This window comes from Colletes latitarsis, chromosome 4 (assembly GCF_051014445.1).
Source record: "Colletes latitarsis isolate SP2378_abdomen chromosome 4, iyColLati1, whole genome shotgun sequence".
Classification (NCBI taxonomy): domain Eukaryota; kingdom Metazoa; phylum Arthropoda; class Insecta; order Hymenoptera; family Colletidae; genus Colletes; species Colletes latitarsis.
The window spans coordinates 40,248,993-40,275,165 of NC_135137.1; the positions used below are offsets into that span (position 1 = coordinate 40,248,993).

Consider the following 26,173-nt stretch of genomic DNA (forward strand, 5'->3'; position numbering starts at 1 on the left):
ATTTTCAACTATACAAATATTTGAACAAATAAAAAGTATTAATACAAAAAGTTACTCTTTAGTTGAGATTTGTCTCGGTATTCAATAAACTTATTTTTAGAAAAAATAAAAAAAAAAAGTATTATTAAAGTTACTGTTTACTCCTTGTCCTTAGTATAGTAAAGCTTTGTAATATTGAAAGTTGAGATATTAAAATACACCTAATAAAATTTGTGCTTTCTTTACACATCTGAGAGCAAGCTTTCATTTAATATTACCTTTGTGTCCTTAAAATATTAGATATATTTAGCTACAAAATGTGTGATGCCTTATTTAATCTATTCGTGTTTACTTTACTTTTACTAAATAAAATGGCTTTCATTTAGTATTCTAATAGTACATAATAGCTGTTATGTTTGGGAATAATCAAGTAGACAACAATCCTGAAATCTTTATTCATAAATTGCAATTATGAGGCCATCTAGGAAAGGGAATAGTATCCTTAATATTTGATATTCCCAATATAGTTTGTAAAAACCTTTCAAACCCCATTCCAAAACCACCTGTTGTAACATTGCCATATTGACGAAGTTCTAAATACCAAGAAAGATTAGATGTTAAAGGTAATTTTAATTTTAATTTTTCATAATCATCTTCACGAATACTCCCTCCTACTAACTCCCCTACATCAGGTACTAAGAGATCCATAGCAGCAACCTTTAAAGGAAAGTAAACTATACATCCAAAGTGCTCATTACTTAAAAGCATCACATTTCTTATTTGAAATATCTCACCTTTGAAGTATCATCATTACATTCTTTCATATAAAAAGGTTTGATCTCTTTTGGCCAATTTATGACAAATGTTGGAATATTATTGTTATATTCTACTAAAAATAATTCATGTTCCTTTGTCAATGGATTTCCATATGCAATAGGCTGATTGAATTGTTCAACATTATTTTCTAAAATTTTAATTGCATCATCATAAGTTATACGTATGAACTTTTGATTCAACCAGTTTGGTTCATGGCCACCAATTGAATGAATATCAGAAGTACAGTTTTCAATCATATATTTAGTAACATATGTTATCAACTGTTCAACTTCATCCATTATATCATCAATATTATCAATAAATGCCATTTCAGCTTCTAACATGTAAAATTCAGATAAATGTAATCTTGATTTAGAATTTTCAGCTCTAAATGTTGGTCCAAAATTATATACCTTTAAAAGAGCTCTGAAAAAATTTAACAATTTGTGCATACTTTCAAAGCTTTATATTCTATGAGCTAAACCTTGTTTAACAAATCTTTTAGTTTAATCACCTTGCAACAGTTTCTAAATGTAATTGTCCAGAAACTGTTAAGAAAGTTCTAGTATTGAAATATGATTCATCATCTGAAATATCTTTCTTTTCTATGCTTTTCAATAGTTTTGCAGAATGTGGTTTTACTAGAAATAATTCACCTGCACCCTCACAATCATTCGAGGTTAAAATTGGAGTATGTACATTAATAAAATTTCTAGATTGAAAATAATTTGCAATAGCTGTAGATGCTAAATTACGTAATCTTAATAAGCTTGAGAAACTTTTAGTCCTTGGTCTTAAATGCAAATATTTCCTAACATAGTCATCATTATATACTTTTCTTGGGGCAAAAGGGTATCCACCCATAACATCACATGTACCAATTACTGTAACATCATTTGCATGTAATTCAATACTACCATTTTGAGCAAGAACTAATGTTCCTTCTGCTTTAATGCTGCTTCCATAACTTAATTCATCTGGTTTCTTATCTTTCGGTATAACAATTTGTAACATTTTCGATGATCCGTCGTTGAGATCAACGAAAACATTGTTTTTCATCTTTCTAAGTGCCCATACCCAACCCTATATTAATAAATTGTTTAATAATTAACACCATGGACACGAAGATATACGCGTTTTCAATCGATAAAATATAGACAAAAAGAAAATTCTAGGTTTATTCTAACGAACCAATCGTACTAAGAAAAAGAAATAGATGAGTGGACAATGAAAACTATCGATGTACCAAAAAATAATAGAGCACGGCTAACCTGTAGTTTTACACGTTTTCCAACATCTTCATGGAAAGAAACATCAGATATTTGATGCATAGTGTGACTATTGCACTTAGAAACATTGAGATTTACGAATAATCTTCTTATAATTTTGGAAAACATAAATGACATTTTGTTTGCAATATTACGGAAGCTACACGACCATACACGACTAATTACACATAGCAAGTATGTACCAGCAAATACAGTACACCCGATAATACAGATTCGTACCACGCGAAGGCAAAATTGCGAAGCTTTTCTTTCTTTCACGATATAGGGTAAAAGAGCCATTTACTTCCAAACTATAAGAGGTATATGAGTAGACCTTTCATCCAATGTATTTCTTCGGCCCATTTTTATGGGGCTCTAGAGCCCCATTACCATTTTCATGTAATTCGCAACATTACCAACATTACAACTGTTTGCCGATCGATACTAATTCAGTGAATAGTTTCTCAACTGATGAGGGCGCTACAATCACCTCCGAATTTTCCGGTCGGTAAGGCAATTGTTCGAACTGATGTACAAAAGGACATGTTTTAACAAAAATTATCGAATAGAAAATTAAATACTACAGATATGGAGGTTATACATATGTGTCTTGATAAATCTAAAAATTGATTCATAACAGTGTTATCAGACGGTAGACCGGTGTCCAGAGTAAGTTTACCCCTCCATTTACACACACCAATTCACAGCCATGTGTACGTGAGCTTAGGTGCTTTGATTTCGAAACAGCTGAAATCCGATTTGTGTCAACCTGCATATGATTTTGAGTCTCACTGCCCAGGCATTTTTATTTTCCAACCCATGTATACCTATTACACATAAACGAGGTAAAGAACAGACCTATCGTTAGTAGGATGAATGCTATCACTGTACCATGAGTGTTTTATAACATGAGATACACTCTTTCAAAGTGGAACAAAATGTTAAAAAGATCATGCATCAAATTGTAAGGGGATCCTCGTAAGAAGGCTTTAATCTTCGTATTTAATGGGTCAATGATCAACAATGACTAACTTATGGTCACTGGTGGTCAACAGTGGGGTTGACATTAAGGTCAGCGGTCCAGTGAAGATCTAGAAATGGTCAAGAGATGGGACCAATCGAAATAGTATTGTTCTCTAGATCAAGCGGTTCTTAACTCTCCACGTTGATACTGTCTCCCCACTCTTCGACTTCCCTACTCGAAGACTACCGCTGGACAAATTCTTCAGTACCCCTGGAGCATCCAGGGGAATCGGGTCTCGCGGGCCAAAGTCAGGCCATTCGTGCAGCGCTGACCACTGGGGGGACCAGGAGTGACCAGGAGTGACCAGGACTGACCAGGAGTGACCAGGACTGACCAGGACTGACCAGAACTGACCAGAACTGACCACTACTGACCAGTGCTGACCAGCGCAGATCCGATTACTGACCACTACTGACCACTACTGACCACTACTGACCACTACTGACCAGTGCTGGACGGTGATGAGTGGTAACTATCCTATGTACTGACAACAAGTAGTAAGTCCCCCCCACTTATTTATATTTTATTATGCTTATTTGTTTGTTTGATGTGAATTCTACTTTATGTTCCTATCTGATTCTATTTGGTTATTATGAATGTTCCTTTTCTCTGTTTCTATTTTTACATTGTTTGTCGAATTTATGTTATTGCTTTGATATGTGTAATATTGCAGGATATAATAATGTATGTTCAATCATATACTGTATTTGTTTCTATACAGTATCAGGTATTTTTATTCCACTGACTAGAATAAGATTTTTGTGGTTACGTTCTTGCTCGAATTCTCGTAATAATCTGCGGAGGTACTTTGTTTGATTCTTTTATTCCGTTTGATTGTTTGGTGTTGATTCAATTTGGGGTCTCGATCTAAGTTTTTTTCATTACTATGAAAGTTCATTTTGATATGTACAACACTGTGTTGATTCAATTTGGGGTCTCGATCCAAGTTTCTTCCATTATTACGAATGTTCGTTTTGATATCTCTAACATTGTGTCGATGCATATACCATATTTGTTTCGATGACACTGACTAATATAAGATTTTTATTTTTATGTTTCAGCTTAAATTCATCTAATATTTTGCTTAATTTCCTTCCATATCTCACTAATGTAAATATTAGTTTTGATTTCAGTTTAGATTAATCGCAAGGACATCGAGGGAGTATGCCACAACCACCGGGGGACTTCTAATTCCAGGTTGATTAGTCTTAAGCTTCGTCGCGAATCTTAAAATTAACGTCGAAGATTTCTTTATTGTACATATTTTCGCGTTTTACCAAGCAATTATTCAATAAGTAGCTTCTCGTTTTCTCGTTCCCTCGTTCCTAGCTTCGGTCACCGCTGTTTCATCGATTGAAACATGTGATCGGCCGTGTATCTGGTCCGAAAGATCTAATCGCCTTCCCTTGGTAAGCTTGATTGAGGGAAAACGGCACTTCGCTGGAAGGTGTGGAGTTTCCGTATTCTGCGGAAACGCATACCTTCCAGCGGAAGTCGACACCGTCTCAGGTACTCTCTCTTTGTCAGACAGCCTAAGTCGGGTCCTTCGGGCTCCCGGCGGGTTGCGTTGGAGAAATGGAGACCTCGATTCGGAGTTGCAGTTCTCTGTTTTCTTGTTGAGATCGAGTTAGCAAGGGCAGTAGGTTCGATCCTCGGATCCGCTGCACGGTTCAGCATCGCGTCGCGTCGCGTCGCGTATCCCACGATTTAGCTTCATCCCTCTTTTTAACCACATAATTGCTTGGTACAACTAAATCAAGGAACTTTGTTTCCTTCTATCGTCCGAATTTTAGCTTCAACTTGACTAGACTTGAGCTTCGACGTTAATTTTAAGTCCCTATTGTATGCGTCTCCCAATATTGCCAAGTAATTATTTAACAAGTAGCTTCTCTCGACTCGTTCTCTCGTTTCTTGCTTCGGTCACCACTGTTTCGTCGGACGAAACATGTGATCGGCCGTCCAGTTTGTCCGAAAGATCTAGTCGCCTGCCAATGATAGATCGATTTCTAGAAATAGAAATCAATCTACCAAGGGTAGTGTTGATTCGATCCGAAGATCTGCTGCACGGTTCAGCATCGCGTCGCGTCGCGTCTCCCATAATTTAGCTTCATCCCTTTTTAAACGAAATAATTACTTGGCACAACTAAACTAGAAGATCGAAGGAACATTGCTTCCTTCTATCTCTCTAGTTTAGTAATCTAGCTTCTAAGGATGTAAAAGGGAGATCGATGGAACTTAGATTCCATCTATCTCCCTTCGGGTCTCCACTCGCAGCAACCTCCACGTGGTGAGACCTGGGTAATATTATTTACCGTTTACTTAATAATCGTATTGTTCTTAGCTGGGTAATGCAATTATTAATTAAAAACTAAATAATATTAGCAAATTGGCTGCGATCCGCCTTGCATAGGTCATCATGAATATAGAGCTTCTTCGCTAGGCTAGTTTTGATTCTCATTGATTCATCAAAGATTCTAGAATATTGTCACAAAGTATACGAGTAGATCTTTCACCCAATGTATTTCTTCGGCCTTTTTATGGGGTCTCGAAACCCCATTACCATTTTCGTGTCACTTGCAACATTACCAACAGATTTAGAAATGAATTTCAATCCTTGCATAGTCAACTCACATGTATTTATGCACACACTACAGCTGTCAGCCCATCAATACTAATTTAGTGAATAGTTTTTTAACTGACCCCCATGAGAAGAAGACGGTAAAATCACCTCTGAATTTTTAGGTCGGTATGGCAGTCAGATTGGGCCACGAATCAATCAAGCTTATATTCGATATTTGGATGACAGTGAATGGTAATAAGCGTTTCACAGATTTTGTAATTACTGTCATGATAGTAGATAGGTATTTGTTCATAAAAACAAAACTGTACTTACTGTCATCCCTTACTTGCTGAGCTCCTATACCATTTCCGGATCACTTCCAACGTTATCGGTTCACACTGGAATTCGAATTTAGCACTCTTAGTGTTTAGAATCGAAACTAAATATTGGGAGAATTTAATTATTTCGGAAAAAATCAAAATTAGATCACAGGAGTGGTACAGGAGTGGTGAAACCTGGTAATCGATGTTACTCGTGGCGAAGGACTTTCGTCGAAGTCTAGAACGTTTAAATGATTTTTCACGAAAAAGGGAGAAGCGTAATGTAAAAATATATATATATTTTGAGTAGCCTCGAAATACACTGGACGTATTTGTTTTGTGAAAAATGTATAGGTTCCAATTTATTTACAATCTTAAAATGTACCAACTTTAAGCTATACAATTTTACCTTGATATACTACACGAACTACTTTCCTCTCCTGTTATCCTATAGCGACCATTCCATTAAAGAGCTTAATTTGTTACACGTAATGACGATAATACTTTATACAAGTTTTTTAAAACCTCACTGTGCACGCTACAAATATATAATACAGGTATCATTGCTATTACCCCTCCTTGATTGATAGACGATCCGCTTATGCCAGGCCCAAACGAATAGTCTTTTGCTAACGATGCGAGTACCACTGTTAAGAAAATGATTTTAACCATGCAATACGCTAACGTTTTTTTAACATTAAATGATAGTTTACCTGGCACGAGTTTATCTTCTTGTATCGCGTTCGTCATATAGTTATCTCTGTCGGCTGAAACGTATTATTGCAGATCAGGGGAACGCGAGTGCGTCGAATAACCGCGTTTAAAACAAAGAAAGTCACTTGTCTTCGTTACTTACGAGCACCTTCCGTCGCGAATCGTATTATTTCCGACGATTTGCTCCATCCGTAACGGTTTTTCGACAAAACGATGGCTTCGTAGTGGGTCGCTTCTTCCAATCCCGTCAAATTAAAGGAATACGTGTGAATAAAGCTATTGCCATCGTGGCCACTTGGTATATACAACGTATGCCATTCGCCAGGAACACCGTTCTGAACAGAGGGCACAGAACATTCGATTAAAAATGGAGTTCGACGCGGACAAAGCATATAACATATCAAGAAGTATCGGACCCTTACCCTGTATTTACGAAATCTGAATTCGTATTGGACGATGGGACTGTAACTGTAGACTTCCCAAACGAAATTGTACGAGGTCTTCGAGAGGCTGTGCGAGGTCTTTTTAATCGTGGCAGGGTTCGCAACACCCGACAATTCAACCGCCGCTTCGGTGATTCCCAAGGAATTAGAAGCCCTGCAGAGGTAGAAACCATAATCCGTCGTCCTGACGTTCCTTATCACTAAACTGTGATCGCTCCCGGCGTTGTGCTTCACTATTCCCGACGAATACTTCACGCTCCTGTTATTGAAATACCACTCCACCTACGGGGAAAGAGTTTCCCATAGTAAGAAGAGACTGAGACCAATCGTACCGATATTTCGATAGTTCGGTTTCTATAAGGGCATAGTACTCCTGACTGGACGTCTGTTATAAACGTATCAGTTCGAGGACTAAAAGATTTTCCCTGAAAGTTCGCATAGCTCGATATTATTTCACATTCTGTTGAAAACACAGAGGTTTAAAGAGAGAAGCGTCGTCGAGATCACGATGACGCAACCGAGGAAAGTGCCTGGCGTCAGAATGCAGCGATACTCTGAACTTTACCCGATCAAGAGAAGTCCGGAGAAACGCTTTGTCAGCTTACGAGCTTATAACCCTAGCGGGTACTTTTCGCGCGGAGGAGTGTCGCGTGTCACGTTTCCCGCGAATCGATTTGTCACGTGTTTCTGCTTCGGAGGTATATCAAGCTCGGAAGCTGCTTTAAACGCGGGTCATTCCACGCCGAATCGATCACTTCTTTCCCCGGTGTCAGGAATTTTCTTCAAATTGAAAATGAAATAATTTAAAAGAAAGAAATCGTTCTGGCAAAATTATTTTCGGTTGCAGGGGTCAACTACGATCATTTTTGATGAATAGATATACCCTCGAAATCCTACGGACTTTCAAGAAAAAAATTCCTTACCGAAAGTGTAATGTGTGACCGGAAATGTGGACCCCCGAAATCGACGATTTTCACAAAACCTGTTCCCGCAGAATTTTTATCTCACGCTTTGTAAAATTGCTTACCGTTGCCTCTGGCCACGCAGTCACCCCGCAATTCAACTGCACTCGAATCCCAGGTGGTGCGTGCATCCAGGTTTTCGACATCTCGATTCTGGGCTTGTCTGCGTAGTTTTCCGGGGGGGGGGGAAAAAAAACATAAAATCGATCGCGTGATATTAGAAATGGCATTGAACGCTCTGCAGGGATGAAAGTTTAAATTTTCATCGGGAAATACGCGCGTTTGATTCCGAAACAGGCCTAATATTTCATCCGTTGTTCACCGTGAACATTTTCGTGGCTTTCAAACTAAACGAAGACTGGACAGGAGAACAAAAATTTGAAATAGTCACGAACCTGATATTTTCGAAATAAAACGTAGCAATAATTCAGACGTTCAAAGAGAAAGCTCGTCTGAATTACTTATGAAACGAGCGCGTGCTTTCGCGGATGATACAAAGCGCGCTTTACTGCATCAAGCGCGGAACGACCTACCAAATGTAACATATTACATTCTTGGAACGAAATTTTCGTAACAGAAGACAATCGTTCCAGTGTTATTGAAACACTTCCGTAATCCGTCACGACGATTATTAATATCACGAGGCTCGTTATTGCCAAATAAAAAACGTCTACCGTCAGCAAACTGTTTGACGTATTCGTAACGTCGCATGGTTGCAATTAGATCTTACAGACGTTCGATCGGAATACTAAAGAGAGGAATGCTAGGCAATTTCCTAATTTAATTAGGACCGTTTAAGAGCGCATGCAGGATGGCGTACGCGATTACTTCCGTGCGTACCGACGGTCATACGTGACGTTAATTATTAATGCAAACGTAGGCGCACCGTGAAGAACTCGCAGCACTTCGGAACGGACTTAACAAAATTACGCGCAATGAAGCAAACTTTACTCACATCTGATGAACAGATCTATAGTCGCGCTGGCGGGTTCGCCGACGTCGTTGTTCGCGACGCAAGTGTAACGCCCGGCGTCGCTGGGACTTTCAGCGTGAAATTGTAGACGAGACCTGTCGTACAAAAGTGGTATCTCCCCGTCCTGTCGACGAATAAATATTTTTACCATTTTTAATATTCGACGCGTGTCCACTCGCTATTTCTCGCGGACTGGAAAATTTAATTACCGTCGGATGGAGGGAGATATTGATTACCTTATTTCTCCAGGAAATGATAGGGACCGGGACACCTTTCGCCACACACGCCATGTCCACTTCCTCCCCTAGGTTGACTTCCAGCTTACCGGATTCTGGCACTGGACGAACAGTGGGCGGATCTGCGAACATCATTTCCGTTCGACAAACTTTTCCTTCCCGTGCTTATTTATTCCTGACTCTTTCTACAATGCAATGAGAATCGTGACGTCTGATAGTATTAACTGGACTCAAATCGGATGTTCGTGACGTTTATGCGATCTCGTAAAAATGCGTGCTTATCCAAGAAAAACTAAACCTCGTTTCCGATCCCACGGGACACGAAAAAAACCGCAAAATTCAATTCCACGGGGGATTTGTCGGACCGAGGGCGCGTCTTCTTATTTACTATGGATTTCGTTGACCTTTTAAAACACTGTTATATTCATCCTTTTCCTAAATCGAACTTCGGCTGCATTTTATTGAATATTTTTTTTGGATCGCATTGATTTATTGCCAAAGGAATCTTATCCCATTTTTACGTACGGCGAGATGGAACCGAAATCCTCACGGTCGGGAAAATTCCACGGGGAATTCCGTGGCAAAGTAAAGTTTCCTAAATCTGTTCGCGGGTCGACGCGAAACTTAAAGGTATCCTTGGATCGTCCATAATTTCACAGCGACGACGATACGCGATAGAATCGTCCAGCTACGTTGTAAATGGCAATTAGCCGCAAAAATTTGATAATATCAAATAGTTCGTTCACGTTAAACGCGCCAGCAACATCATCTTGATATTTATATGTTTACATTTCTTCTCTTTCCATACATTATAGAATTGCTATGTTTTCTCGATTACAACACGCCCGAGCTATCTTTTTGTCCGGGAGTGTAGCTCCTCCGTACTTACACATCACTTCGATCTCGTGTACTTGAGTGGCGTATCTCCAGGGAGCTGGTCGAGACGCCTGACACACGTATACCCCGGTATCGTTTCGTTTCACATGGGAAACCTCTAAGCTCCTATTTAAGTACATTCTAACTCTTTCGGGTGGTACATGTCGCGGCTCACCGCTGTCGGCCAAAAGGATGCCGTCCCTCCACCACCTCACCATGGTTTGCACCTTATCTGAAAAAACGTGTGATATATTTTAGAGTATTCTACATTAAATTGCCTGTCTAATTAGGCATTTACAAACGACGCTTGTCGGTAGTATAAGCTTGCACCAATATCTTTGGACAAACGGCACCATTAACGTGCCACGAATGCATCAGCTTGCAATTTAGCGAACACCGAAGCTAACCGTTTCCCCCGTCGATCTAATCTGACCTTAATCCTGACCAGATAGAGTATCGAGGCCATAGTTCGCCAAGTAAACTTGACGTTCTTGGCGGGAACTAAAGGGCCAAGTACTTAATCCGAATAAAGTCCTTAATTCGCGTCGATCTTACAGTCGTTAATCGTCTTAACATGCTCGATCTTGCGCCATAGTTGCGACATGGCAAAGCAAATGTCTGACGCCTAATCCTATTAACGAAATCACCGCTGACAACGGGATCGATCGTACGAGTAAATTGTTTGTACAATCGCTCAGTTTCCATGATTAATGTACATTGGATCCTCTTATAACACGGTGCTCCGAAAAGACGACTCACCGACATCCTCGACGTAACACGGAAGTAAAACCGTGTCGTTTTCGAACGTCTTCACCGTCGTTGGATAACTTTTGAAGCCATTGTTTACCGCCGCGCGACTGCCTGCAACAACAACGTACAATAAATATTCGGAATAAGTTAGTTAATTCGTTTTTATTTCACGTTTTAAGTGTTCGGTGAATTTTTGACGGTCGTGTGTATAGAATTCGTACGCGTTGTACGCAGGTGTATCGAACGCGTTGAAATTTCACGGAAAGATCATCATGCGCAGTCATGTCACACAGGGTACGCGTATCAAAGGTTTTATCAGGCAGGCATACATATACACAATCCCGACTGTCACTGGTTTTGAACGAAACGACAGCGAAAAAAGGGGATCGCGATCTGATTTTTCCCGATTGCACTCTGACCTATCGAGGATAATACTTTTCAAACGTTTTTTTAAAACAAAAATGTAAAGGTAACATCGAACCAAGCATTTACCATTTGCCAATGCTACGCAATAATTCACGACTAAATTTGTCATTCCATTCTTAAAAATAATTAAATAATTACAATTCTGATATCAGCGAATGAATCAAGTACCTACAATGAAAGTTTCACCGAACGTTTGACTTTATTAATTTACGGTTTCATGCATCAAATATTCTCCAATTAGCAAATAAAGTGGGTACTTCTTACGGTTCGTATATGAAAAACACATATTTCACTTGATGAAAAGAGTTCCCTTGTTAAACGTTAAAAAAATAATAATTACGTTGAAACGTACGAAAGCAGAAAATGTAACATGAATTCATTTCCGTGAATTGAAATAAGTGGACTGGCAAACAAGATCACCTACTATGTGTAATTGTTTGAAACAAATCTTTCGAAAGACGTAGAGAATGAAAACTCCACACTCTTCCCAATCAAATAGCAGTGAGTATGCATTAACGAAATTAAAAAAACTCTTGATATTTAATAATATAAATATATATAGCTTCCACTTGCCTACGATAAAAATGCAAAACATCCAACCAAAGGGCACCATGTTATAGAAACATGTATGTACGTTTCGACACTTCTGAACCACAAAATTAATTTAAAAAAAAACGACGATTCGAAATCGTACCGTTTGCACGCGTGAACTCTTCGACTTTTCACGAGACACTGATCTTGGCTTAAGATGGTGATCGTATTCCTGCGATCTTAACGCGCGCGCACACTCGCACACAATGTGACACACGCGTCTGTTCACACACACTTGACGTAGCGTGTAATTATGACCAGTTGCCCATTGTGCGATTCAGGGATGCTCATATCGCGACCCACCAAAGTATTTTAAGCGCCACATTGTCTCCAAAAATGATCTAGAACTCCATCTTCGGTAGTATCGCGATCAAAGTATTCAAATTTTTATAGCACAAGTGTTTATTTTATGCAGCAAGAGTATAGAGGCACAAATAGTTTTATAGCTTCCTCTAACTAAATTAATATTAACCCGTACGAGCTAGTACTATCTACCAATTAAAAAATGATTAAAATTTAAGTGACAAGCTTTAGATCGAAAGTTGCATCGTACCTGAGGGGTTGAAAGGGTGTTAGTATCAGTTTAGAATCGGTTATATAAATGTTATTTGTTCTTGAGGTTTTATCTGGAAAGCGATGGAGTTATTTTGTAACATTTATGGAAAAATTGAAGCAGGAAAGATCTGCTGGTTCAATTGAGAACCGTCGCACCCTATTGCATCGCCGCCACTGTGTATACATGTGCATAGGGTGTCCATCTACCAACACCAAAGGCATTCTTCTATAATTTGTTCAATTTACGCACCGACACGTTCCATACATAGAGTCATTCATCGAGTTATCCATTAAATCGTTAATCTAATATATGAATCGACGGCACGTTTTAAAAAGAGGCGATAAACCGTGAACCCCCTTTGACGATTGTAAACAAATAACTACCACCGCCTGCATTCGTACGTATGCACACTTCGAAAGACAACAGACAGGGTCTCGACTGATTATTAAAGACAGAGATTGAGAAAAATACCGGTGGTTTTTAATTATCAAATATTTTCAAACTGTTTAAAAATGCAAGATAACGCGATAAATCTTCAGCGCTGAATTCGATCGTCTTCAGCGTGCGGAATATTCAGAATTAAACCAAAGGGAACAATGCGAATAATAAGTCATTAACAACTTGAAAGTGGTTCGAAACTAGGAACGGAACTTTTACATAAAAATTACACGTAATTGCATTTTAATTTTTCTCGTCCCACTGAGCCGAGTTATTGCTTTACCGAGGCTCGGATAGAACGCTCTTAATTATTTAACGAACTTTTTCACCAAAAAGTGGAAATTTTTTGCCCGTACCGATGACGCGTACCGAAATAAAAAAAGAAATGCTTTCGATGTTCTTCGTTTCCGAGAATTACCCCGGTTCACGTTTTCAGAGGCAGCTTGACCCCCATACCGAGGATTTTATACTTTTATTCGATCGATAGGGTAGTTTACAATTTCCACGAACATCATAATAGCTGTGGTCACGCGGTTTCTCCAACCCTGTTTAACACATTACTGCTCGGCGACATATAAATACAGTAAACTCCCCTATACGTACCCCTATTTCGCAATGACGTTCAAATAATATCTCTAAGACGGTTGGAGATCCAAAAAAAATTCTCTACAATTTTAATTCCATTATCCTGTTACTAGTGCTCGAGAAAACTGCAGTTAAGTGAAACGTTCAGACTGCAACGGAAGACCCGTTTGAGCATTTGTTATAGCTTTATTGTTTCGTAACTCTCTTAAACGAGAAATAAAGTTTGTACGAAAAGACGGTAATTGCTTATGACTCGACCCAACAGTTAAAGTACCCGTCGGTTGTCGACCCCTGCCCTATCGGATTCCACCACAATTTTCCCGACCATTGGCAGTTTTCCCAACCGCAGGAGCGTAACGACCGTAAATATTTATGATCGCAATTGTGTAGGAGTGGAGAGAAAAGAAGAACCGGAGGAGAGACAGTAGGATTCGAACTGGAAGACCTCAGGATCGACGACGAGCCGCTTTTCCAACGTGCCACCCCGTTGAACCGCTCTTATCCTGTTGTTCTAGACTCCTTTTTTCCTTGGGTCGGGAGTAGTCGATCCTAGACAATGAAATTCGTTCTTACAAAGCGCAGACGGGCGAATATCGTTCTCCGGAGCCGTTTGTTTTCCTCTCTTTCGCGTACCATCCAGCTGCCGCAGACAAATTGTGCAAACCGCCGATGGCGACGCGCCTTCGCCCCCTTTTTTCTCACACCGGAAAACGGCTACATTTTCCTCCCGCGATTCAACCGTTCTAGAACGATGTTTGTGTTTGCGTTTCCTCCGTTTCGTGCCTCGTTTCCAAGTTTCGTAGGCCACGTTTCAATCGCGTAAAATGCTTTCCGGCTAAGAAAGACGCGTCGGCTTTACCCGAACGCGACCCCTTTTCTTCTCGAGAACCGAAACTACAGGGTGAACGTTCAAAATGACATCTGGCGCGGCACGTTAAGACGTTTCGGATACCGTACACGCTAAGCAAAGTGCTTATTGAACCGAAAGGGGGGCACTTTAATTTCTTAGATGCTGGGATAATATTTTGCCCTCTGCCTAGGGTCGGAACCCCGAGTGTTCTTAATGTTTGGGTAACTGTGATTTTGGGGCGCGATAAAGAAAGATCGGTCTGCTCTAAAATGGTATTTCTTAACACTTTCTTAATTATACGAAGTGTGGAGAATCACGTGCTACATGCACTTTAACTGCTTCATTATGCTTATCACTGGGATGATCGAAATAACTCGCCATTCGAAGGAGCTTTACGCGATTCCGGCCGCATTGAAAGGCTGCTGAAGTATGGCGCGTAATAAGTGCTTCGTGCTATCCGGGTCTATGAATAATGCATGCTTCGGTCGATAATTTCGGTTTAGATCCTTTAAATCTTTCGAACGCAGCGAATTATGTTTAAGAGGTTGGACCTTGCTTTTGCAGCGTGGATTATTTCACGGTACTCCCCTGTTGATCGCTTATGCGTCCCTCCGATATAATCCGCGGCTTATACGCGTATTCGATACTTCCGGCGGAAGAGTCGTAAGGAGATACCCTGTGATACGGTCACTTTCGAATGAAAAAAACAGGGAACGAACGAAACGGAAGGCCAGAAACGCAGAGACAGAATAAATCCGTCTCCCTGCCTTCTCTTTCGAATCGCGTGCACGCGTGGTCGTGCGAATCTATGTGAATATGCTTAATCCAAAGTGAAGAAGGCACTTTAGAGCGGTCCTCAATTATCTGATACATCCAGTGAAGTGGCATAGAAGGCCTGTTAAAGTTAATTGCAAAATTTGTTTATCGGGAGGTCAACGAATTCTAAACGCATACTCGGTTTTGCGACATGTCGCAATATTGTCGCGAGAAATTAATAGGATAGCTATTTAGACGATGATAGAAGCGTTACGCGTCGCGTAATCTTACGGCTCGTTCAATGTTTTTGTCAAAACATTAATCAATGGTGATAAAACACGCTTATTGCCGTGTTCCTGGCGCTGGTTTATCGTTCTAGTTCGCGGCTGACACTCGTACAGAAAATTGTACGCTGTCATCGGGCATTCGTGCCGTGGCAGACAGTGACTAAAAACTCATGGTTTAATTAACGCTAATTCACCGAAGCGCTAACCCCAAGCGAGACATCGTCGGTTGGAGCGTGTTCACGGAGGGCTCAAAGGAATATTTGCTAGTTAGGGTCGGAAATGGGATTAATTGCGCAGGTCATGCTGGTACACCGGAAACTTTTTGCCCACCGATGCATAAACGAACGCGGTTAATCGTTCTAGCTAGAACTCGCGCGTAAAAACAGTAACGAGAAACATCGTCCGAAAAATGACAGCAAAGCGAAACATCCGAACTCACGGATCCCATTCCAAGCTTTGGATATCCGAAACCTTGGGTTCCTCTAACGTCCAAATCGTTCTTTCTTTTTATCTTTACCACGACGATAGATTGGTAATCGCGTTCTGCCTTTATCAACGTTTTCAGCTCGGCAACGAAATACGAAAACACAAAAACGAAAACAGAATCTCATTTCTGGAGCGCCCAACGCTGCATGACTCGACGCGAGGATTATTCGATGAAAAACGATAGCCATTTGTATACCGTCACCTACGCGACAGGCGATTGTACCTCGCACGCAACAAATAATAATAATTGAGCCCGAGGGACAGGGGCAGGGGAAAAAAACACGTATGGGGAAGGACGGACCGTCTCTACGGAAGTCGTTCGCGTGAAATATTTGGGGAAAACGAGCCAATTAATTCTCGTGAATTAACGCAATCCCTCGGAGCTAGATTTTATCAGTGTCCCGGGCTAAACGGGCCGTTTCGTAGCAAGTGGCAACGCGAGCAATATTTTGAGTCGCATTACGCGTACGCGTCATCGCGCATCATTTATTCGGAATACCGGGCTGCGTGCCTGGCATAAAAGGGAATGCCCACGAACGAATAATGCGATTTGAATAATTTCGAACGGTCGATGTTCACTCGTCGTCGAACGTCTCTTTTAAACACCGACGTCCTCGGGTATCGTTCGCTACGGCCGAATAAAAATTTCGCCCGACGAGGTAAAATGTTTTAAAATCGTATGTGTGCCCAAGGAGTGTACACACGACAATTTACCTGACCGAGGAAAATAAACACGAGTGGAAAAGAATAGGGAAAACGGGACAACGAACGGGGATGGCTCGGCCCACTTTTCGACTCGGAAAGGTAGAAAGATCCGCGAGTGGAAAGGTCAGCTCAAAGGAGCTCCTGCACGGAGTTGCGAAACCAGGCACGTGCGATTTAAAATACGGATAAGAACACGTAGAAACGACTTTAAACGAGGAAATAATTACTCGACCCTAGGACGAATGTTATTTCCTTCGTCGAGACGGAGAAAGTTAACGAACGTCGTCTTAAAGACGCAATTGTTGCAGAGGAGCTAATAAATTCATTATCAGGTTCCTCTCCGTTTCATTAGGGGCTAATGATGTCTTCGAACAACATTGTTTACGTCCGAGAAACAGACGAACGTATAGTTTACAATTGATTTTTAGCCTTCTAAGTCAGACAAAAATTAAACAACGACTGCAGACTAAAGCTCACTAGCGATACTCTGACAATTTATGGCTTTTTTCCCAGGGATTCCACGAGTTTCGTCAGAGGGAATGCACCGTTTCGTCTTTTCCTCGAGCAAACAATACACAAAATATTCGTTCATTCTCAGATTCGCGCCAGTCTTTTCATGCAGCCGGTCATTAATGTAAATTTCAACGCGTTCCATATTCATACGTGGCACGTACGAATTATTGCACACTGTTTTCGCGACGCTGATAAGTTGAAATCTTCGTAATTTTACTATTGTTACTGCCATGTTTTATTCATAGAATGTTTCGCTATCGGCGCAGGTAGGAAACGAATGCGTAATACGCTGCTGGAAACAATTTGTGGACCGTGTTTCGGGGCAACTTCGGAGGATGAACGAAATTGTGGGGATAGAATGTCTGACTTGCCTAGAATTTTGGAGTTTTGAAACTATTGGATAGCTTGCTGAACGATTACATCATCGGAGTAGGCGATCTTCTAAGTATTACGAGCAATTTGGTCCAGAGTTGGGAACTATTTAAATCTGATATCGAATGATCTATGAAGAGTAGCTTTAGATATTGGTAGTTTCTACGAAGGGAAGCGTAAGTTTCGACGCGTATGGGTTGTGTATCCGCGAATTGGCCATCGTAATCACTCAAGTGCATAATTCTCTGACTATAATATGGGCTCGAGTGATTCGTTGTCAACGTTACGTGATTGTACTCGAGATTCGATTACCCGCGGTACGAGCTAATACCCTGAAGCGGACTTCGGGAAGTTCTCGATTACTCACTTTGTAGATGTCCGATTAATTTGTCTTTGTAGCGATCTGCACGCCCTGCCGTTTACCAATATTGGACAGGGCACGTGCACTATCGTTCAAAACTTTCCAAGTATTGCCGGGTAAGAAAAGACACAGCTTGGCGCAATTTTCGGCAAATTTTCAACATCAATTTGCTTCCTACGTCGAATGCATTTATCGTTTATAACAATTGGATAGCCTAGTGTAATTAAATTCTCGACAAACGAGACGATTGACCTTTATTTGCTGCTAGCAATTAAAATCGTTTCGATTTTTTAATTCTGCGCCTGTGCATCGGAAATTGTACCAAACGAGAAAGTTTCTAAATTTAATTTTCAGCAAATCGCGTTCTAAATAATTTTGCCTGATATTTTAATACATATTCACGGCTGCGTTTTACATCTACTCAGAAACTTAACGATGAAGTTACTACGCTGGAAAGTTGGCAACTATATTAGGGGTTCATCGAGAATTTTGGGGGATGTTTTCAATAATTCATCATTGTGGTAGAAATCGTACATAGTATATAGACTGTTGCGAGAGCTTTGGAGTCTACTTGTCTGTCGCTGCTGAATAACTCAACGGCCCATTGTAGTTACGGTGGCGGGATGATTAATCCGATGCTTCACGGTGACCATGTTTGTCAGAGCAAGAAGCTTATGACATAATAAAGGCCAGACTACTATGCCAAGTACAGGCCAATGTACAGTAATCGTCGGAGAATTATATAGAAACGACCTTTCCCTCTTCTCTGGAGCCCTTGAATGCTAGACAAATTCTACAGAAATGTTACCACCGTCATTATACTAGCTAAAATTATGTCTTTCCATAGATTCACGGAGAGAAGCTATATCTTTAAGACGCTCATAGAAACAGGAAGACGTCACAGGGAAAAGTTAAACGATTTAGAATGGAGCATGTTCTAGCTTTTTAGTAAGGCCAGACGGAACAACGAGGAACATTAGAGCGGCCTTTGCTACGATAAGAATCGGTCGAGAGTCACCGTTGCGTCATTGCCTTTTACCCGATGATTCTTTCACGGATATCACGACAAATTGAATCGCACGATCATCGTTCTAGACTAAGTGCCACAGTACGGGAGTAGCTCGAAAAGGAGCTATCGATCGCCTTGGAGAGGACAAGGCCGAACTATCGTGGGAATTCTCGAGAGAGACGTGTCCTTTTAGCCTCCAAGTTATCCTTTCGGTTGGTCCCAAACTCTTTTGAGAGTCACGTTGTTCCTTAGATTATTCAGGGAATTCCATGATTCGATTGGTCGTTCAAATATTTACGGACGCCAAATAACAGTTCCTTCGAAAAAGTCGGTTTCCCTTTCGTTTTCTCCCAGTAAAGGGCTTCGAAGATACGTGCAATGTCATTTATTAATATTTATGATTCTGCAAAAATATCAACGTCCCTAGAACTCGAAGAACAAACGTGCCAATCAACGAGTTAACGAATCTGTCGCGGTTCGTTGAATGATCCGTGCAAACGATGTTCCTCGATGACGCGGCATAAACTTAACCACTCGTCGTTTGCGTCCGCACCTTCAACCGGAAGTAGGAATTCTATTCAGTCGTGGATATACTCTGGCTGCGATAATTCCATATACGGACTTCCTGGCGGCTAATTTACTTGTTTTCCCCAATCAAGGAAACTCGAAACTGTCTGTAAACACTGGGAATTCGTGTCATAGAGATCGTTAGAGAATTTTCGATCCCCAACTCTCTCCCAGCGGAGTACTTCCGTCGGCGTTTAAAAGTTTCCAAAGATGTCAACCTCCACGCTTGATCTCGAAAACAGCACGGTTCTTGAATGTTTCAAGAACATCTTTCGACGAGTCTTCCCTTCCTGTTTGATTATTCACCTCGTTTACAAGTCGCTGCGACGAGAAAACATCAGCTTCGGCGTCGTTTTAAAATTCCCTCTACGTGTTTTTCATATTTGCTCAAACTGTGTTAACGTGGCGTTCGTTAAGGACCCACGCACGATCAATACGACGAGCGTTAAGAAAAATAACATTTGTATATCATTTGCCTTAAGAAGAGTGGCAGATTTCAGTCCAGTTTCTTTCAAGACGCTTGCTATTATTTTATTAGACGGTAAGACCTCAATTAACTGGCTTAATGGGGAGACAGAGAACTCGAATGAACGAAGGTCCAACGGATAATTGAGGTCCCAGAGAAAATAACTAAATACGTATTTTTTAAACACGATGGGCTTTCTATTCTTAGACGTATATCCTTTTATGAATGCTCACGCTCGTGCACGATAAGCTTTTTCTCTCGGATTGTACGCGTCATTCGACTGTGTCGTCACTCTATTCGACCTGCCAGTCTGTCTTCGCCAGTCGATCGCATTTCCAACCTCCGCACTCGTTTCGTCGGATTTACCTTTTATCTTTCCTGTTATTTTCATCAAGCGTTTCCTCCTCGTCTTGCGTGCCACCGTCGAGATCCCGTTCCGTTTCCGAATCCACTGAGCGGCGACGATCGCTTTCCTTCCTGCCTCCGATTGACCCAGTGACACACAAATTCAAACATCCCTCGTTTTTCTTTCGACTCACTCGGCCAGTTTCATCCGCCTAGTTTCACGGAAACTGGATCCCTACGACCGATTCGTATTATTCTTTTTTCTCGCGACTCCCTTTCGAGAATTTCTGTCGGTCACGGTGACCGCGACCGATTGACTTCCATCGACCTAATTACTTTTTCCTGACCGGTTCATTCTTCCGTTCGACGCGCGTTTTCAAAGGCTCACGGTCTATCCGCGGTGCGACACCGGGTCTAATAAATTCGGAACTTCTAGTGCCAACTCCCACGCAAATTTCCATACTATTACTATTGTTGGTGTCGTTAACATGCAGTTCTCGCTTGCAAAGGAATACCATATGGAATTTGTACAGAAGAAAAAGGGCAAGAAAGCAGACTCTGCCTCTGTGACTTTCGTGGTCAAAGGGCAACCGACGAATGGTCGAATAAAGAGTCTTTGGTTCCTCTTTGAAACGCAGCATACCGAATCCTGCGACGATTTTCTCGTCCGCTCGCAGCCAACTTTATCGTGCTGTCCTCCAAGTTTCACGCAACCCCGATTTCATACCCCACTTACCCCCACTTTTTCTCTAGTTTCTTTCCTCCAGGTATATAACTTTACCGTTAACCTGTACACGCTATCGTTTTTAGGCACGAACCTTTCGCTCCCTCCTACGAGCGTTCGATTGCGTTTTACTTCCTATTGCGATCGTTCCCCGTATCAAGCCTGGATCTACCGAGGGGATCAAAACGATTAATTTTTAGTACATTTTATATTTTAAAATTTTGTACGGCCCCTACGTTAGAAGCAAATGCACTCGAGTCGTCGGTAGTTCTAGCGTTAGTTATTTTTCGTCGGAATCTCTCCTCGCAGGACGAAGTTGAAGCAACTTGGAATCCCAACCGGTGATGTTCTCGAAACTTTGGGCAAAGTATTATCTGCGCGATTTGTCACGGTTCCGTGGTTCTACGCGTTCAATCTTCCTTACCGCTCGTAAATAGTTTAACGTCGTCGTCGCGCGAATTCGTCCACAGTTTTTGTATCGCGGAATCGATGATAAAATATGCAAATAGGCCGCGAGGGAGGGGGAGGCGGTGGGCGTTGGAGCGTTTAAAAAATTCTAGAAATACCGCGCCGGCAGAATGGTGCCAAGCGTCAAACGAATTCGCGTGCAATTAGTTCTCCGCGCGAAACGTTGTTAGCGGAGCACGATTAAAAACCCGAAGCCGGTGCTCCTTGGTCGGGAATATTGAAATTTAAGAGGATAACCGGCAAGTTCGTTAATGTTTTTTTTCTCCCCCCCCCCCCCCCCCCGCGATTCAACGTGGAAACGATTTCGTGGTTGATACGTCTGCCCGTGTGTATTTTAGCGCGTCGACAGCCGCGTGACCTGCCGGCGGGTCCTTTTTTAAAAAGAATTTCCCGTCGCCGTGCCGACATTTCGGTAGACGCGTGAAAAATAATCGGAATCAAATTGGAAACAGCCCATTTAATTACGATACCAGTGACCAGTACTTCCATCACTGACGATTTAACAAATATGCTTTCGACAAGTAAATAAGAATAATGTTAGAATTGGTGGTTCGGTGACAGTAATTGGGTCTTTTACCCTGCATTGACCGTGTTGCGTTGCGTTTGTACAGTAAAGGATTTGCACCGTTTAAAAAGAAACGAGAAACCCCGCGCCGATGGTGAAATTAGCATAGGGTAAATACGGGTTGGCTGTAATCGAAACAGCCAGTCGAGACGTTTCTGGATTTCCATTTCCATCGTGGCCTACGACTCTCGATTATCGTTGACCGGCGTCCTGATTTTTAATGGATGCAAAACGAATGCATACATGCACAGCGACATGCAAATCGCGGAATACAACAGAGTCGTCGCGTTTTGCCGTGCGCGGCCGCTCCGATGAAATTCAAAGCGGAAACGAAAATCCGGATATTCCTGGGAAAGATCTACCCAAAGAAGATTAATTTCAGTGGAACATCCTTGGCGTTTTCAGGTTCGTTCTTTTTTCCCCTAAATCGAGGTGGAAAGTGGGGGGTGGTGTTTCTTCTTAGGCTCGTTAGGGAACCGCGTTTCCACTTGCGGTTTTGTCCCCGTTAAACGGGGCAATTACAGTCGCGAGTCGATGTAAATGTAAATTCACATCTGGCGTCGATGTACGCGTCGACTGAGCATCAAACGTTGGAAAATCGGGGCTGGTGTTGATGGAAGATCTACCCTTGGTCTATTAGTTTCCGAAATATTGTGACAAACAGTCTGAAAATACGTCAGTTCGTGACAAACGGCCTTAACGCGTTGACTGGTGTGTCAGTCGGATATGAATGGTACATAAAATTCACAAGAAGCCGTCCGTTTTCGGGCGACGCTCATATTTTATCGCGTCACGAACGACATTAGTCCGTATTTCTGTCAGAGCGCGATGGGGGTAATAATATAATGGAAATAATTACGAAAACGATGAATATAATTTATCGATGACACGTGTACGTGTTAATTGTCGCGTCTCCTATCAAAGTGGATTTATACGAACGTCGAATGAAAGTGATATTATGAAAATACCAAACTAGACTCGTTGGAACTAAAATTATTCGACGTAAACTTGATTGGCATTTGCAAACACGTTTATAAAGCTAGGCGAAATCGTGTTCCCGTCGTTATTAAATGAGTATCGAATTACTGGAAGGTATTGGCTTCACATTTTCGGTGCTTCCGTACCCCTTAAATCGAATTACTGTCGAAATCAAGTAGTATAGTTTAGAAAAGGTCAGGCGAGTGGCTCGTTCGACGAGTCCCATTTCAGAAATTGATTTCCGTCTCCTGCCTCGGCGAACTTTATATTTTCGTGCTTTCAAAGATTAAAAGTCGCTAACGCCCGGGTAAGTAAATGGGAACATTTTAATATAGAGGAAGGAAATAAAATATAGGCTTCGTCTTTCGCGGATCCGCGCTAACACAAACATCACCGTCTGTTATTCCGATTTCATCTTACGAGGCAAGAATATTGAGTAAATCCAGAAGAATAACGTCATGCTCTCCGTATTATTCTAAACGACTAACGATATGTTTCCTGTCGCACGCCCGGAGGGGAAATCACAATATTTCAGACAAGAGAAAACGTCGCTCTAACTCGCTAAACCTCGCAAAAGCGATGCCCTCTCTTCTCTGAATAAATTTGCGGCGAAAATAAAACCGTGCCCAATATTTGCGCGAGAAGAAAAATTTCATTCTCCGTGAAGTTTTGACCGCAAAGATAGATATCAAGGTTTCTCGTACAATTTTTAATTCACGCGAACAGTTTACCCCGCTATCAGAACCGTCCAACTCCCGAGAGAGCGACTGATTTATTATCGCACGAAAATATAAATAGCGACCGGTTTATTGAAAAAAATAATGCGTAGAAGGGCGTTCTGTCCCAATTAAAACTTTGACGGAATCCTGCTGATCCGGCGTTAATCTTCACACTTCGATAAATTAATTACACGTTTTCGAAATAATCTTTCGTTTAAAACGGGGATTGTGTTTATTGGCGCGATAGTACCATTGGCGAACGTCGATATCCTGTGTCCTTCGATACCGTGGAAATATATTTAATACGATTGCCAATAAATTACCGGGGGAATGATATGTAATGACACAGGGGCATAGTTGTCGTTAATAAATATCAACAATAACTCTCGAAGATCTTGATCTCGCGCTACATACACGTTTTAATTCTCCCTTCAAGAGGAGTGAAAAGTTCTCGGAGCGGTTTCCGATATTCTGCACGACCTGCAGAGACACGCGAGTATTCTCTTCAGGGACGTTGCACAAGTTCCCCTAATTCGAAGAAACAGTTTCGTAAATTCTGTGTCTGTTCGCCTCGTGTGATACATCGTGAAAGTTACGAGGAAAAAGTTTCGAAATTCGAACAAAAGCGAGAAGAATCTAGGTCTCCCAGTGGAACCATTGTGGCGATGCAATTACCGCTACGATGCGACCGAAAAGATGGATAACGCGGATCGGTACAGTTCTATAACTGTCGCGAGTTCGGGGATTATTATGAACTAATGGCGACAGCAACTATTACCTATTGTAATCGATCGACGAGGTTCCTGCCGTTGGGCAGAGCTTCGCGGATCGTTTGATACATGCTTTTAATCGTACAAGCACCCAGTGATGCTGTTCTAATGCGAAATTGGCCTGTTGCTACATCTCTGTTCCACCCCCTCCGTTTTGTACGCAGATATACCTGTTACTTCGAAGTGCAAAACCATTTAGCTACTTTCGATCGGATAAAGAGGTATGTACTCGTTCCGAGGCGACGATCACAAGCGAATGTTCAGCGCAGCTGTTGCATAAACTACCTACATGTACGTTATTTATCGTATCTGTTGAAGCATCGTTTCGATTAACGGTTTGTAAAGCCGTCCGACACAGATGACTCCACTTGTAATTATTAGGTCGTCCCGTAAGCTCGTGCCGAATTTTGCACTAAAATTTCAGGCAATATTTCAAACGCAATATTGAATTTTATGAAAAACTGCGATAACCTTTCCCTTTATTTGTTCACAAAAATTGTTTGGCATTGCGCCAATTACTGATCCATACTATGTAATCACGAATAAATATTTACTTTCGTTTATCGATTTCTAAGCTTTTCGGTGAGACCGATTAAATATAAATTATAGCAGCTGAACCTCGGCTTCAAACGGACTAATAAATCGTTCGAGGATTAATGAAAGGCTGACACGCTGCAGTAGTATGGTGCCTAACGAGTCAGACAATCGCTCATAGAGAGCGTCGAACCTATCGTCGATGGGAACGCTTCTAAATTTGTGGTTTCTCATTTTTCAAGAACTAAAATATGGGATCGTCAATACCTAGAGAATATATGAGATTTTTTAGCAATGGCATTCTGGACAAAGAGAATAAAATCAATTTTTCAAACATTAACAATCACACGTTCTATTGTCCCCTCGCTGTATCATAATTCTTTAAGCATCCAAGCAAATTATTCCCGTTCTATCGCGAAGACACGTAATAAAACGTATTCATCCGTAGGCTCGGAACGTTATTACCGCCCTTTCATTTACGTTTCGCGACTTTGTTCCGGCAGAACGGAAACAATATTAGTCTCGTTTCTACCGTAAACTTTGCTTCGCCTTCGGGAAGTGCGAAAATACATTTTTCTCGTAAAAAGGAGACTAGAAATTCTTTTTTACGTCACATTATCATTTCCTGCTGCGTCGTATTTAATTTTCACCGCACGATGAATATTAGAGTACACTTCGTAGCGAAAGGCGGAGGGAAAGTAAAGACGCGAGAGACTCGTTGATGACAAACTACCGTTAATATGGAGGACAAATACGAGCGTGACTGTCCTTAACCGTGTATCGAAGGTAACGCTGTGCGTAAATGATATTACGCGGTATACGTATCTGGTAAATGTTCCACGTTAAGTGGCTTGACATTTAACAGCATGCGTTGTATACAGGATGAATCGTTGTTGGCGGGCATAGCTTCGGAGCTTCAATTCTGTACCACGAAATAACGCAAATAATTTTTCTGAAGACCTCATCATACTCTGCATGGAAAGCTCGCTGATTCCATTCAGACTTCTTCTCGCGATTCTAGAGCAAAGAAGAAATTGTTAGAGAACTTTGGATTTTAACACCGTCTTAGTAAAGTCCATCTGTCATCGTTTAAAAGTTTGCAAGGATGTAAACCCGAAAAGTTAGTCATTTCTTTGCGCGAGACTTTTCCTATATATCTCCCAATTAAAAAAAAAAATTGT

At 41.3% G+C, this 26,173-nt stretch overlaps 2 protein-coding genes across 3 annotated transcripts; both read right to left on the bottom strand.

The window, feature by feature from the left end:
• Positions 1 to 140: 140 nt before the first annotated feature.
• Positions 141 to 2,257, bottom strand: Asnrs-m (asparagine--tRNA ligase, mitochondrial). Its single transcript, XM_076763177.1, has 4 exons — positions 2,067 to 2,257; positions 1,310 to 1,878; positions 774 to 1,221; positions 141 to 696 (listed from the first exon to the last, which is right to left on the bottom strand). Exons 1-4 carry the CDS (start codon positions 2,199 to 2,201, stop codon positions 436 to 438), a joined length of 1,413 nt encoding a protein of 470 aa, XP_076619292.1. The 5' UTR covers positions 2,202 to 2,257; the 3' UTR covers positions 141 to 435.
• A 3,989-nt stretch (positions 2,258 to 6,246) lies between these two features.
• On the bottom strand, positions 6,247 to 12,090 carry LOC143340854 (limbic system-associated membrane protein). 2 transcript variants are annotated; one of them, XM_076763217.1, is made up of 10 exons: positions 11,917 to 12,090; positions 10,931 to 11,028; positions 10,185 to 10,403; positions 9,296 to 9,417; positions 9,042 to 9,183; positions 8,152 to 8,249; positions 7,104 to 7,406; positions 6,824 to 7,016; positions 6,681 to 6,734; positions 6,247 to 6,596 (listed from the first exon to the last, which is right to left on the bottom strand). In XM_076763217.1, the coding sequence occupies exons 1-10, from the start codon at positions 11,958 to 11,960 to the stop codon at positions 6,442 to 6,444; spliced, it is 1,428 nt and encodes a 475-aa protein (XP_076619332.1). In that variant the 5' UTR covers positions 11,961 to 12,090; the 3' UTR covers positions 6,247 to 6,441. The 2 variants fall into 2 exon arrangements, with proteins under 2 accessions (XP_076619332.1, XP_076619331.1); XM_076763216.1 differs by having other exon boundaries at positions 6,247 to 6,614.
• Between the last annotated feature and the right edge of the window lie 14,083 nt (positions 12,091 to 26,173).

What these genes read in the sequence shown, in the direction of transcription:
- Asnrs-m (XM_076763177.1), bottom strand. Translation starts at nt 2,201, where the DNA reads ATGTCATTTATGTTTTCCAAAATTATAAGAAGATTATTCGTAAATCTC. An exon ending in CATTTAGAAACTGTTGCAAG is followed by an intron (nt 1,222 to 1,309) that starts GTGATTAAACTA and finishes AAATTTTTTCAG; the next exon opens with AGCTCTTTTAAAGGTATATA. An exon ending in GTAATGATGATACTTCAAAG is followed by an intron (nt 697 to 773) that starts GTGAGATATTTC and finishes TTTCCTTTAAAG; the next exon opens with GTTGCTGCTATGGATCTCTT.
- LOC143340854 (XM_076763216.1), bottom strand. Translation starts at nt 11,960, where the DNA reads ATGGTGCCCTTTGGTTGGATGTTTTGCATTTTTATCGTAGGCAA. An exon ending in CTGCGTGGCCAGAGGCAACG is followed by an intron (nt 7,407 to 8,151) that starts GTAAGCAATTTT and finishes CTTTCCCCGTAG; the next exon opens with GTGGAGTGGTATTTCAATAA. An exon ending in ATTCGCGACGGAAGGTGCTC is followed by an intron (nt 6,735 to 6,823) that starts GTAAGTAACGAA and finishes AATACGTTTCAG; the next exon opens with CCGACAGAGATAACTATATG.